General features: G+C 33.7%; 4 protein-coding genes across 4 annotated transcripts; 3 read left to right on the top strand and 1 right to left on the bottom strand.

Moving 5' to 3' along the window:
* Nucleotides 1–1,497: 1,497 nt before the first annotated feature.
* LOC116342534 (ribokinase) lies at nt 1,498–4,369 on the top strand. The gene is made up of 7 exons (XM_031770192.1): nt 1,498–1,618; nt 2,079–2,227; nt 2,321–2,394; nt 2,600–2,732; nt 2,793–3,008; nt 3,526–3,725; nt 3,803–4,369. Exons 2-7 carry the CDS (start codon nt 2,216–2,218, stop codon nt 4,158–4,160), a joined length of 993 nt encoding a protein of 330 aa, XP_031626052.1. The 5' UTR covers nt 1,498–1,618; nt 2,079–2,215; the 3' UTR covers nt 4,161–4,369.
* An 833-nt stretch (nt 4,370–5,202) lies between these two features.
* LOC116342326 (histone H3-like centromeric protein CSE4) lies at nt 5,203–6,879 on the top strand. Its single transcript, XM_031769878.1, has 5 exons — nt 5,203–5,335; nt 5,560–5,780; nt 5,840–6,010; nt 6,075–6,206; nt 6,286–6,879. The coding sequence occupies exons 2-5, from the start codon at nt 5,604–5,606 to the stop codon at nt 6,712–6,714; spliced, it is 909 nt and encodes a 302-aa protein (XP_031625738.1). The 5' UTR covers nt 5,203–5,335; nt 5,560–5,603; the 3' UTR covers nt 6,715–6,879.
* LOC116342324 (importin-11) lies at nt 6,859–11,340 on the bottom strand. The gene is made up of 14 exons (XM_031769876.1): nt 11,221–11,340; nt 10,627–10,922; nt 10,406–10,550; nt 10,205–10,336; nt 9,206–10,138; nt 9,075–9,124; nt 8,842–9,006; nt 8,497–8,767; nt 8,224–8,431; nt 7,886–8,123; nt 7,621–7,820; nt 7,409–7,547; nt 7,239–7,350; nt 6,859–7,163 (listed from the first exon to the last, which is right to left on the bottom strand). The coding sequence occupies exons 2-14, from the start codon at nt 10,875–10,877 to the stop codon at nt 7,005–7,007; spliced, it is 3,003 nt and encodes a 1,000-aa protein (XP_031625736.1). The 5' UTR covers nt 10,878–10,922; nt 11,221–11,340; the 3' UTR covers nt 6,859–7,004.
* A 67-nt stretch (nt 11,341–11,407) lies between these two features.
* Nucleotides 11,408–14,226, top strand: LOC116342325 (asparagine--tRNA ligase, cytoplasmic). The gene is made up of 7 exons (XM_031769877.1): nt 11,408–11,712; nt 11,793–12,577; nt 12,717–12,799; nt 12,866–13,221; nt 13,316–13,338; nt 13,415–13,625; nt 13,703–14,226. Exons 1-7 carry the CDS (start codon nt 11,679–11,681, stop codon nt 13,885–13,887), a joined length of 1,677 nt encoding a protein of 558 aa, XP_031625737.1. The 5' UTR covers nt 11,408–11,678; the 3' UTR covers nt 13,888–14,226.
* Nucleotides 14,227–14,263: the final 37 nt, after the last annotated feature.

The raw sequence follows: 14,263 nt of genomic DNA, 5'->3' as shown, positions 1-14,263 counted from the left end.
TTATTAATCATAATAGTTTTTTGAATCTTTTCTAAATGTTATGTCACGCTTCAAGTCCAAGAGATCAGTGGCTTGACCAAATTTTTTAAGTTAATAAATATAATTTAATTTTGATTTTCGATTTTTTTTTAAATTTCGTTAGAATATACGCGGACGTTTTTATGTTTTATGGATTGCATTTTTTGGGAATTTTGAATGTTTCAACTTTCTTTTTAATGTCGCATCCAGAATGTGAGCTCAGTCAAAGACATGAAGTGACGAAAATTGGCCTTATCGTTAGAATGTGGTAAGTATAGTAAATGAGGTCCAACACTATGGTGCTTGATATATGGCTTTTACCATAGTTTGACCAAAGGCTGAATAACTTTTTCATGGAAGTTTGCATATTATATTTTATTAAGTGAACAATTATAAAAACTCATTTGTTTAAAAAAAATGACACAATAAATTGATTTTTACAACTGTTTTATTTTTAGTTTCTGGCCACTATTCCAGTTTTTACAATATATGAATGCATTACAACTTTGACTAATTCTGCAATTTTAGCTCAGAGACTCTAAACATATATTGATTGGTGAAAATGTTAGTTTTGTCCTTTAACAGCGGAAGGTTGTGAGCATCTATATTTTGCGAGCTCGATTTCAGCGCCGTGGTACGAGAATCTATCATACGAGAAATATTCTGGCGCTTTGTACGTGTTTGTTTTAGAAGCTCCCTCTCCGGGTCCTAATGGGCCTTCTTTTTGTTTGATCACATAAGAACTAAAGCCTGGAACGTTGGCATTTATTGAAGCACCTTCATCGGATTTCGGTGTAGATGTTGATTTTGGTTTTTGGCTGAAGAATCTCTTAATGGGAAATGTCTTCAAATTTGAAATGGACTTAATCGCTGACATGTTTTCCACCTATTGTGACAAAATTTCCACCTTTTTTTAACTATAAATTATGATAAAACAATGATTACTTTTCGTCTTTTTCTCAAATGAACATCTATTATGTCACTACTATGTTCACAATTGACAGCAGAACTGTCAAACAAATGGTCAGTGTGGAAAACGAAACAAACGAGGTAAATAGAACGTTTAAATGCATTGTCAGGAGTGCCAACTGTTTAATATAAAAAAGATAAAATGGTTGGTAACAAACCTGATAAGCGTGCATTTCATCTCATTTGCATAAACACAGTTTTTGACTACATCGTATTTGCGAAAAAAAAACATGTGTTTGTTTACGCTTGTTTGAGAAACTTACTTATGTCACACATATACACACACAATAACCGCATTGCTTTTATATTTAAAGAAATTGGACACATTTTTGGAATTTTATTTTGTTGAAAAAGTCATTTAATATAAATAGAATTTGGAGACATATTTTGTATAAATTCCTATTGGATACGTACGTATCCGAAACCATGAGTTCTTAAAACGTTCACACATATATATATGTTTCAGTAGAATACTAACACACTAGAATACTAACACAACATATGTACGAGTGAGGTGCAGAGAAAATATCATGGTTTTGACGCGAAATCAAGTATAAGATTAGTTACTGCTTGCTTTTTGTGCCGATGACATACACATCAGTTCCGTAATAAAAAAAATTACATGAAATTTGTAAGTTTCATCTTATGACAATGATTAATTCATGTCTCAATTTAACTAAAAACACCTAAGACTTTTTCACAATTATTTTACATCAAAATTTATAAACAATTTTTCTTTGAAAATCTATTTTGTTGAATAATAGCTACCTTTAGAACTTTTTTTACCTGTATTATGTCGCGTACGGAAAGAGTGGTCAATTTGTTTCAAATTAGCGTCGGTTCTTATTAGATCAAACATAGTTTCTTAGTTAATTGATTAATTTAATATTTTGTTGTATTGATGGGATTTTTTTTCCAAAGATCTGATAAGAAATTATTTTTATTTATTTTTTATTGTGATAATTTTAATCATGAAAATTTTACCCTTAGGTTTGAAATTTGGAGTCTACTTCCATAGGCTAGTTTAATAAAAAAATAATCATTTTCAGTTTTATGTATAATATACTAATGTAGTGTATTTATTTCAACAGTACGATTCAGCTTTTTAGTGTATTTGATTGAGTTGATTTATGACAAGCACGAAAACAAAAACACCGTTAATCTTATCTGAAGAGTTTCGCGCGTACTTGTATAACATCAAGCGGAATACAACAAAATTAACTTGAAAATGAATTCAAATGTAAGTTTCATCGAAAATCATCTAGAAAACAATTGTTTAAAATTTATCAAAAATTCTAACATTAAATTTTGTGATTTATTCTCTTTTTTACAGTTATTGCCGACTTTTGGTGATGACAAAACAATTGACGTGACAGTACTTGGATGTAGTATAATCGATTGTATAAGGTAATACAATTGCCAAAAACGAAAATATTGAACACTCATAGAAAAAGGGGTTTCATGCTCATGCGTGATCATAATTTATTATGAATATATAGATATTATTTTGTGATGTTAATGTCAATCAATTGTTTTATATGTTGTAAGTAATAAGTAATTCAATCTTTGAAATTACATTTTTCTCTCATTTTATATCAAATACAACTGTAAGTTATGTGCCGACTTTACCGAAGCCCGGCGAAACATTACGAGCCAGTCGGTATCAAACCGGATTTGGAGGTAAAGGTGCAAATCAATGCGTTGCAGCCGCAAAACTTGGTAGCAAAACTGCACTAATTTCGAAGGTAAAGTGTCCAACAATTAAATGGTTGACAATTTCATCACAGTGATCTCTTAATTTTCAGGTCGGCACCGACGATTGGGGCCAAAAATATCGCGACAATTTGGAAAAATTCAATGTTGAAGCAACGCATGTGGAAACGGTTAACGGAAGTACGGGTCTTGCACAAATTAACGTTTCAAGCGATGGTGAAAACCAAATCGTAATTATTCCTGGTGCAAGTGATGCATTATGTCCTGGTGATATTGATAAAGCAGCTGAAGTGATACGGAAGACTAAGGTATACAAAATACAATACTTGTTACTATTACTATATATAATGCTTTAATTCAGGCAAAATTCTGTAGATCATTATAAAGATAGATTGTGTACATCACCGATAAATACGCTTTCAGATAGGCAAAAATACACAAGATAAAGTAATACCATGTCTTCAATACCAAAACAAAATGACTAGAAATTGATTGTCATATTTGTTTTTGTTGTTTCAGTATAGTATGTTCACTTTCATCTGTTTTATTTGAATTGTTCTATTTCTATTTTTTACCTAGTTATCCGCACTAGAAAATATTTATATAATAAAACGTTAGAAATTCGCCGAAGATATATAGTAAAATTTCAATTTTTGATATTTGAATTAATAGAAATTGTTCCATTTCTTACGAGGTTCCACAAAAGTTACATCTGCAGAAGCCTCATCCAAAATTTGAATCGATTTGCGAAACTAGAAAATATATTTCTCACAAGTCAACATTTCTGAGAAAATTTGCAAATAATTTTTATCTTTTCAATTTCAGGTGTTGGTGTGTCAGTTGGAAAACCCACTACAAGCAACATTGGCTGCCCTTCGAATGAAAGACAAAAACTCTATCTCGATTTTAAATGCATCACCGTCACCAAACGAAAATACTTTGGAACTGTTCACGCTACCAACGATTTTGTGTGTAAATCAAGTGGAAGCAGCAGCACTAACAAGGCGAGATGTTCCCGATATTGAGTAAGTAAAATAATCTAAATTTGATTCTAGTAGTTTCTCTCATTGTTTTATTTCATGTCAATTGTTTAATTTTTCAGAGAAGCAAAGCGTGCAATTAGTAATTTCTTATGTCTCGGTTGCAATATCGTTATCATAACATTGGGAAGAGATGGTGCAATATTTGCTTCTGCTGATCATCCCAATCCAGTTCACGTGCGTGCGCCACGTATTGAAGATATTCTAGATACTACAGGTGCTGGCGATGCCTTTGTTGGTGCGTTGGCTCATTATTTGGCACGATATGACACAAACGTTCCGCTCTACAAGAAAATCGGAGGTGCTATAACGATCGCCTCCATGACCGTACAACAATATGGCACACAAACAAGCTATCCGAGTGCTAAAGAGCTTCGTTTTGATATTAGCTTAAAAAATTTCGACTACACTCAATTTTGAAAGGATTTATTTGTTTCTAAGCGGTTACAATAAATATAGGAGTGAATCGGACTTAAAAAAAAAAAAATACATTTATAATTTTGACCAATTGCGTCAACGATTCATTATTCTCACATTTATACGAAGCCTCAATATAATATATCGAAAATGTCTCTGACGTGAGCACAAATTTAATTGTTCAAATAAAGTACTGCAAAAATAGACTAAAACAATTCTTTTTTTAATGAATTCTACCAGTTATGGTGTTTGCTAATAGTGAACTACTATTATCATTTTATTATATCATTTACAAGATGTGTTGTAGGTTTTACCAACTAATATATTTTCCACTTTTTAAGAATGATGATCTTTTTGTCTCACAGACTGTGAGTCACAGTATACTGCTATAACGTCTCCCAAAAATTTATATTTGAAGACATGTCGAGACCGTTTGATTTTTCGTCGAAAAATGTCTGAAATATTTCAATATAAAATCGTACGACACATTTTTTTTTTGCACGACAATACGATTCTTGACGCATTTTGGTGAAAATTTTAAAACAAACAACACCAAACGTCATTTTGTACAAATACATAACGAATTTTAAAATTATTTTTCTTCTTCTTCGTGCCGAGTTGGTCTTCTCACTTCAAATGACAATAATTTTGCAGTCAGAAGTCGCCAAAAATATGACAAGTTTTTGTATTAGTAACAAATTATCTTCAAAGGAATGTCATTGACATCTTCAAATTTTTTCAGTCATTATCAGACAGTGTTGACCGTGAATAAATGATTTACTGTGGAAATTATTATGTTTTATTTCCTGCAGAAACTCTTGTTTTGACTTTTGTTAAATTATAGCGAAAGCCGAAAATTTTCATGTTTTTTTATGAATTCAGAAATTGTCTTTTTAGGTAAAATTACAGAAAAAATATTGTATATTTTTATAGAGCAGTTGGTTTGCCAACATCGTGCATTTTAGCTGCGTCAGAGAGGAATGGTTTAAACAGAAAATATTAAACGTCACTTTGTGTTCATACAAAACGAATTCTCAATGCCGACGCTCAGTTTCACACTTGTAACCTTGCACTGCAGTTAGTACCGCTACGCCTACTGTGACATTTGGTTGCAATCGAAAATCGTGTTGTTTGCTTTTGTGGCGGGAAACAGATCGGATCAAAACGGTGGAAAAAGGGTAAAATAAATAAGCTGAAAAAGAATTTTCCGAATAGAAACATTAATTACATTAGCATATTACATGAAAAATAAGTAGAAATTGTGTATTTTCCAAAAAACGTTCCGTTAAATCATCAAACAGATTTCAAGGAATCGAGAGGTCACACAAAAACAAAAAAAAATAATTAAAATCTTCCAAATTCCGTTGAATAATTTACGAAAACGCTCAAATATCTTTGATAGGTATATGTTCATTAGCAGAAAAAATCAATTTATTTGCTGTCACAATGGATGTCGTTTTTAAATTGCGAGGTAAAGAATTACCGGATATAAGCAAACAGAATACACGTGATACATCACAAAAAGAAAGTGAACAAGAACGTTCTCCTGTGAAAAACGTTCGTAGTCCGACCCAGAGAGAATCTCCAGAAAAGAGTGATCAAAATGAAAGCACTCAGAATGTGGTAAGTATTGTTAAACGAACATATTGTGAATATATTCCATCCAAATGATTTGTTAACAGAGCAAAAGTCATGCCACAGAAACTGAAGATAGAACACCCAAGAAAGATAAAAATGTACCGCGTTCGAAAGCGCAAGATGATTTAGGTGAATCAACAAGTTCATCGGATCGAGGTCCAGCCAACGCAGAATCTCCAGAAGAAAATGATGAAAATGAAAGCAACCAGCAAGTGGTATGAAATTAAAGCACAAATTAATAAATCGTCGTAATGTTTAATACAAATAACTCTTTAATAGGAAAAAAGTAATGACACAAGCAACGAAGATGAGCCCCTTCAACAAGAACAAAATCATTCTCCTCCGGGAAACGCGGATAACTTGAATGATGCAGCCACACCTTTGGATGCGGATCCGTTAACAGTTCAACACGTAAGTCCACAATACAATAAAAATTTGTATTGCATACAATCAACTAAGAACATGATTTTACATTTTATTTCTCTTCCAGAGTGATGGATCCAAAGAATCGATTCATATGGCAGATGGCACACCAAATATTATTATATTACCACGACAATTACCACTAAAACCTTCATCAAGAAAGTTGCCAGGCGAGAAAGTAAGACAGAGAACCAAAAGAAGAATTCGTGTATTGAAAGAAATTAAAAGACTACAAGAGTCGTGGAATTTACTCATTCCTCGCTTACCATTTCAACGTTTGGTACGCGAAATAATGCAGGAACATAAAAAACATGACTATCGATTGCAAGCCGCTGCCGTTGGAGCATTGCATGAAGCAGCTGAATATGTTTTGGTCGAAATATTTCAAGAATCATGGGATCTTGTTGCACACCGAAGCATGAAAACCCTCAAAGAAAAGGATTATCGAATGGCGAATAGAATCCGTGAAAATTTTGACGGCCGTTTTCGGACCTAGATTATTCATTTAAAGAGTATTTAAGTTAGATCCAGCTTCTACTCTTGATTTTTATTTTGAAAATATTTTGTGCACGTATAATGTTTGAAAATAGAAAGTTGTTCATTTAATTCCAATGTTGACCAGAAGAATAAACAATCTAAATAAATAATGTGTGAAAATCGATCTGTTTGAGTTTATTCGTGTAGATTTCAAATATTTATAATGTATACACTGTTTATAGCTCAAACATAAAATGATAACAATATGTTTTCGATAGCAAGGTATGTGATAATATATTGGGCATTTCTTCAAGGCAATAAATTGATATTGTAATCGGCTAAATTTCTCAATATTGACTCATCTATTGTTGATACCAGAACGTTGAAACGTTCATTGCCCAAACCAAGTTTTGCTTGGTACAATTGAGACTGAAAGTAGTTCAGTAAAACCACTGTGTGCACAGGATCCTACATAAGAATTAAAAAAAAAAACAACAAATTATTTCAATATTTAATGATTGAAAGATGATAAAGAGAACTGACTTTCATGCAGACCGATCGACATCGATCGTAGTGATGTGTGCTGTAGAATATATGTTCCATTTTGAAGAGACCATCGTCGTCTATTGGTGTTTCATCTGTTAAAATCAATGAACTGAAACCAAAAACATTAATATTTATGTATAAGCAATGTATACTTCTTCTGTACTCACTCAACTAATGCATTTGCATCGTCTCCCAAATCTTCCTTCATAATATCGTTCAAAGTTTCACAAATACATTGAATAATAACATCAAAGCGTTGATAAATAATATCATCTTGTACAGTTAATAAACTTGCCAAAGCTAAACCTGAAAAACATACACACACACACACACATTGTATACATTTGACTGCATTGGTACGCACCAACGTTTAACTTACTCAAAAGTTTTCTTTTATCACTTTGGCCTATTAATGGCATTTTTCTGAGCCAAATGTCCATAAAAGTTTCAAACGGTGCAGGTATATTGAGCCCTTGAATTACTTGAATAAATATCATTTGATTTAGAATTAGTACACGCGACACAATTGATAAGTACGATGACATCACCATTTGCCATTCATCGTCTTCAGTCACTTTTCTGTAAAATGGTAGGCGAATTGTTTAAAATCGAGTATTGTTTAAATGTGTCAAAGATGAATGTACTTGAAAATGCTGGGTAGAGCTGATGAGATTAATTCAACGCCATAGTTGCCTGTTGATCTCAAAATTGACTCAAACAAACGCATTATCATCACAATTCCTTCTGATCGTAGATCAGTAAGTAAATACATGCATGTGTCGACAATTTTTTTGCCATGTTGCTGTAAATAGACTTCTGCATCCAATAAAATGTACGCTTGAATTATGCTGAATACTGTCCGAATATTTTCCGATGAATTTTCTATTAGATTAATGATATAAAATATGATTTTCATTTCATGTAATATTGTCAGGGCCCTGGCCCAGGGTAGATAATTATGCCGATCAATAAAAATATTAACCTATCAATGGCACTAGATTTGAGCTCAATCTAAGCAATTCCGGTGTTAATGCTGTGCTATTTTGCACGACCACAAGCCACAATTCTAGTGCATCTTCCAAAAAGTATATATGGGATGGCTCCTCTTTATCTGTGCTCATTGCGATAACCGGGTACAAAAATGATGCGAGGAACGGTGGAATATCAGATATGGCAACAATGATTTGTAGCTATAATAAAACGAAAATCGTTATTCAACAAATTTAAACAGTAATTTGTGATAAGTGACATTTACCAAAGCGGATAGAATCGCGCAACGTAACATATTATGATCTTGGCTTTCATTCCATAGCATTGGTAAATAGTGACACAGACTTTCAGCATCATTTGATAATTTATCGCCCATTTTGTCCACCACAACTGACATCACATTTAACACTGACATCTTTGTTTCACACTCCTTCGCTTCTCTCAATAGCTGAAATAATGCTGAGAATGTGGGTTGCACATATTCTTCAAATTGTACCGAATCAAATTCGAAATCACTTAATGTGCTCATCAGTGCTCTGAAATATTTAAAAAAAAAGGTTAAATAAACGTACACCAACAATACATTTTTTCGTTTTGTTTTTCTTCTTACTTGCAAGATGCCAAACGAACGCATATGTCTTCATTTGACTGAAGTAAATGTAAACAAACTTCATACACCTTTGGCCTAAGATTAGAATCAAATTTTACACTAGTCCATTGCCCTATCAACCATATTATGCGTCTTCGGATGATTCGGAAATGAATTCCCTGCGTACTGTAAAAAACAATTGAAATTGGTTTGATTAGATTCAGATTATGCAAAGAAAATAAAAATCTAGTTACAGCGTGAGCTCTTGCAGCAGTTGATTAGTGAACCATTCATCGAAGTTAATCTATAAATATGGGGGAAAATGTAATCAACATATGTAAACATGTATAATTTGGGTAATTAAAGAATGCAAAATATAACCCACTTCATCGAATAAGTTAAATGATGACAATCCGGCCGCCTTATAAATGGCATCTTTCAAAAATATATCTTTCATCTCCGAGCCTTGATGAAAAGTATTTTCCTGTGCTTTACGTATTAATTTAACCAAATCAACAACCATATCGGGACGATATTGACTAAACAGAGTCAAATAAAATGATTCTGTGCACGGTCGTAAATCATATTTCCACGATTCACCGCATTCATCGCAAGAGTATTGCTCAGCATCGTCATCCCATAGATCTAAGTCCTTTTGTGTTAGCAAAAAGTAATGTGTTATTATTTTTTCGCTAATATAGCTCAATCGTTCGACGGTGAAGAAAATATTTTTTGCATCTGTTTTTATTGGTGCGTCTTCTTCGGTGCTGGTTTTCATAGCGATTTGTTTCATTAAATTGATGCAATGTATTGCAAAATTCGGAAAATTTATTTGATTATTTGCGTCGAAAATTAAACGAGTTCCCGTATAAAAAACATAATTGAAGGCAAACTCCAATGATGCTGGTAATAAATTGATGAAATATTTTGTATGATTATCCAAGTATTCGTACAATATTTTCATAAATTTCAACACAAATTTTTCAATCAATTCAATCAATCGTCCAAGTATCGGTGCATTTCCCGCACTATTGTTCATCTGCTGATGTTGCATTTCCAACAAACGAAAACGATATTCCAGCAACTTATTGAGACATGGAATTATTGAATTCATGAACAGTGCACATGGTTCGAATTGGATCGGCTCATTAATTCCGAAAATGGTAAGTTTTCTTAAAATGCGTAATGTCACTAGTGCTTTATCCAAATGACCGTAACTCGAATCTATGTTTGTATTTTCGTCGAGACTTTGAAAGAATGATTGTGTATATAATTGGAATAGTTGGAAAATGCATGGGTATAACTGGTAACTGAGGTCCTGAATGTCATGAATAAACAAATAAACTGTCAGTATACGATAAAAAACCATTCCGGAAATACGTACCTTAAACACTCTGCGATCATTTCTCAAACGTTTCGAGGCCAGTGTTTTAACCACTTGTTGTAAAATCATAAGTCCACGATGCTGATGTAGGGATTCTGATGATCCAATAACTTCTTCCAATCGTGGCATAAGCTAAACAGAAGAAAACGTTTCGTTTACTACGTTCATCTGGTGAGCGATATCTTTTCAATAATTCATTACCTCAATCCAATCATTTGGATAGTCGAAACGTGAGATGTTTCCTAAAAGAACTGCAATTTGAATCGCAATTTGCGGTATGGGCTCTTTGAATGAATGGGCCAGCAATAAACATTTGATGTCCCTCTTCTCGCTTTCAGAAATTGCACTGTAGTGAACAAAAGCACACAATTAAAGACACGTGGATCCAACAAATATTCCTTTATCAATTGATTTAATGTTACTTGGTTGCATTTTTTCTCCAATATTTTGTGATCCCATTTTTCAAATAAACAGTTGCCATCCACCGGACATTTGTTTCGACATTTTCATAGGCAAATATAATGTGAGTAATCGTTGTGTAAAAACCGGCTTGTGTTTCCCATTCGGCCAATTTACTTTCGTTGATTTTTAGAAGATTTGCGTTTTGGCTACAAACACATTGCAGTGCATCTAATACTTTGAATTGCGGCGAATTTACATCAATCACATTCATGTTTGGATGTTTGCCTTGTTTTCTCTCGAGCACTTATGTTGTGGTCTGCAGTAACGAAATTACGAACAAAAAAAAAATTAATTATTTGCCGGATGACGTCTTTTCTTTTATTTCGACAAAATGAAATTGCAAAAAGAACGTCAGTAGCGAATAAAAACCGAATGAGGTTAGAGGAGTTGTTTGACAATGCAAATAAGTGCATTACTTTAACCAATGGAACAATAAATATTTAATTACTTTTAACACTCTGTTAAACCAAAATGGAACAATAAATATTTAATTACTTTTAACACTCTGTTAAACCAAAATGGATTTTTATCGGTCGAAAACAGATAATACGTACTTTTTGTTAAAATGTTTATATCGTCAATAAAACCAAATTGTGATTGTATTCAAGAACTGATTCAGTTTTCAATTGCAAAACGTAGAAACAACACATTTGACAGATGCGTAAATGCGAATACAACACCGTAGAAAAGTCAGTGCGATAAACGAATTATTCAAACACAATCTGTCACTTTGACATTTCAAACGAACAAAAAAAGTACGCAGCCCAATCAGCAGCGGCTTTGTACTACATCATTGGTTGTGTTCATCTGTCAAATAAAAAAAAATCCAACTCGAAAACGTGGATCCAGATTGCATCAGAGTAAAAAAAAAGTTTCACTACACTATCATTCACACTGCCGTATAAAGTCAAACACCGAAATTGAGGACAGTTCATAATAATTTGCCTTTCATTCATTTCAAACTAAATACATTTCCGTACATATTGCATATCGTAACTTTAGTGCATAGAAAATGCCTTCTGAAGATTTAGCACGCCTTTCACTTGGTAAGTAAATAGATCGACAGACCAAAAATCATAGAAAATGTGTATTTTTCTTTCATTTAATGATTGATATTTTGATTTAGACGCCATTTATACGTCAGAGAAAAATGGAAATGATGAAAGTGGCAATGGCACTGAGTCAGCACCATTTAAAACGATTTTGCAAGCGATGCGTCACGCTGGAAAGGAACCATTTCCAACTATTTATGTAGATGCAAAGGATGAAAAGGCCGAATCAGCATTCGAACCAGCTGCAAAATCACAGCTGAAAAAAATCCAAAAGATTTGGGCACGCGAAGTGAGCAAAAACGCTGATAAATCGAAACGTGAAGAAGAAGATGCTAAAAAACGTGAACAAAACCTTGGAGATGCACGTAAAATTAAAATTACCGAAGATCCATCATGGTCAGCTGCAAAGCAAATTAAAATCCGTGATTCGGTTGCCAATCGTAACATTCGCGTGAAAATCTATGGTTGGGTTCATCGATTGCGACGACAAGGCAAAGCTCTAATGTTCATTACACTTCGTGATGGCACTGGTTATATACAGTGCGTTTTGACTGATTTACTATGTCAGACATACGATGCTTTGGTGTTATCAACAGAGTCATCCATTCAAATTTTCGGAACGATCATCGAAGTTCCGGAAGGAAAAACGGCACCAGACGGCCATGAATTGAAAGTCGATTACTATAAAGTTATTGGACTGGCACCAGCCGGAGGTGCTGATACAATTTTGAACGAAGAGTCGCATCCCGATGTTCAATTAGATAATCGACACATTATGATCCGAGGTGAAACCACTTCAAAAGTTCTGAAAATGCGAAGTGTTGTACTCAATGCATTCCGTTCGCATTATGCTGACCAGGTGATTTTGCATGAAACACTATTTATTTAAGATCGACAGCAAAACCACTTGCACAATTATGGAAAACAAATCGCCTGTTTAAGGCTTGAAAATGGTCATTCTCTTAAACGTACATAAATTCAATTTTTCTTTTCTATAGGGCTATAACGAAATAACACCACCCACGTTAGTTCAAACGCAAGTAGAAGGTGGCGCAACTTTATTCAAATTAAAATATTTTGAGTAAGTTTCTGAAAAGAGTGCTTTATTTAAAAAAAAACTAAAATTCGTGATTCTTTTGATTTGCAGTGAAGAGGCTTATCTTACACAAAGCTCGCAACTATACCTAGAGACTGTTCTACCAGCGCTCGGAGATGTTTATTGCATTGCTCAATCATATCGTGCGGAAGCAAGTCGTACTCGCAGACATTTGGCTGAATATAGTCATATTGAGGCCGAATGTCCATTCATCACGTTCGATGAATTACTTGACAGACTCGAAGAATTAGTATGTGATGTAGTTGATCGTGTATTGAAATCACCGTTTGGACATTACGTCAAAGAATTTAATCCCGAGTTTGTACCGCCAAAAAGACCATTCCGACGAATGAACTATAAGGATGCTATCGATTGGCTGAAAGAAAACAATGTGACCAAGGATGATGGTACATTATATGTTTCCGATTATTTTCGATTATTTTCCGATTACTTATCGATTATTTTAAATTTTATTCTTTTCTTTTGTGATTCTCCCCTTAGGTACATTCTATGAATACGGTGAAGTAAGTTTTTTTTTATATGTGTGTATACAATGGAAAAAAATGATAAATACTTAATTGTATCAATTTTTAATCGAAGGATATTCCGGAAGCTCCTGAACGTCGTATGACCGATACAATAAATGAGCCAATCATGTTGTGTCGTTTCCCAGCCGAAATAAAATCATTTTATATGTCAAAGACCCCGGAAGATCCAACCCTAACCGAATCGGTAGATGTTTTGTTACCCAATGTGGGCGAAATCGTCGGAGGATCGATGAGGATGTACAACAATGAAGAATTACTTGAAGGTCTGTTTTCTTTTTACATTTAACACACAAGTTGTGTTACACAAAACAAAATGAATAATGAATAAATAATGTTGTAGGTTACAAGCGTGAAGGAATTGACAGCGCTCCCTATTATTGGTATACAGACCAGAGAGTGTACGGTGGCCAACCTCATGGCGGTTACGGATTGGGTTTGGAACGTTTCCTATGCTGGCTTTTGAACCGCTATCATATTCGTGAAGTTTGCCTATATCCACGTTTCATCGGCCGTTGCAAACCATAAACTTATCTCATCATTCAAGAAATATATAATTATTCACGTTTATAATCCGATCCGAATTTAAGCTATCTGCTCTTCAATAACAGGGATTGAAAATGTTTAGGTATTTGTCACACAAATCGTTTTTCGAACAACTCCGTCGTTTCATTGTTTTACAAGCAAACCAAAGACCATGACGTTTGTATGACGAATATACACCAATACTATATCATGCGCTTGCGTATGTGGATAGAGATGACTTGATGTTATACATGCCGCATCGTCATACAAACAAAATTGAAATCATTTTGTTTTCGCTTCAATCCCTGTTCAAATATGAAATAAAATAATTTTACGCTAAAACCGCACGTAATTTTTGCAAAAAAAATTTTTTTTCATA

This window comes from Contarinia nasturtii, unplaced genomic scaffold (genome assembly GCF_009176525.2).
Source record: "Contarinia nasturtii isolate CC-2019 unplaced genomic scaffold, AAFC_CNas_1.1 Cnas_scaffold_864, whole genome shotgun sequence".
Lineage (NCBI taxonomy): Eukaryota > Metazoa > Arthropoda > Insecta > Diptera > Cecidomyiidae > Contarinia > Contarinia nasturtii.
The sequence above is the reverse complement of the archived record's forward strand: the minus strand, read 5'-3'. Positions and strand labels throughout refer to the sequence as shown.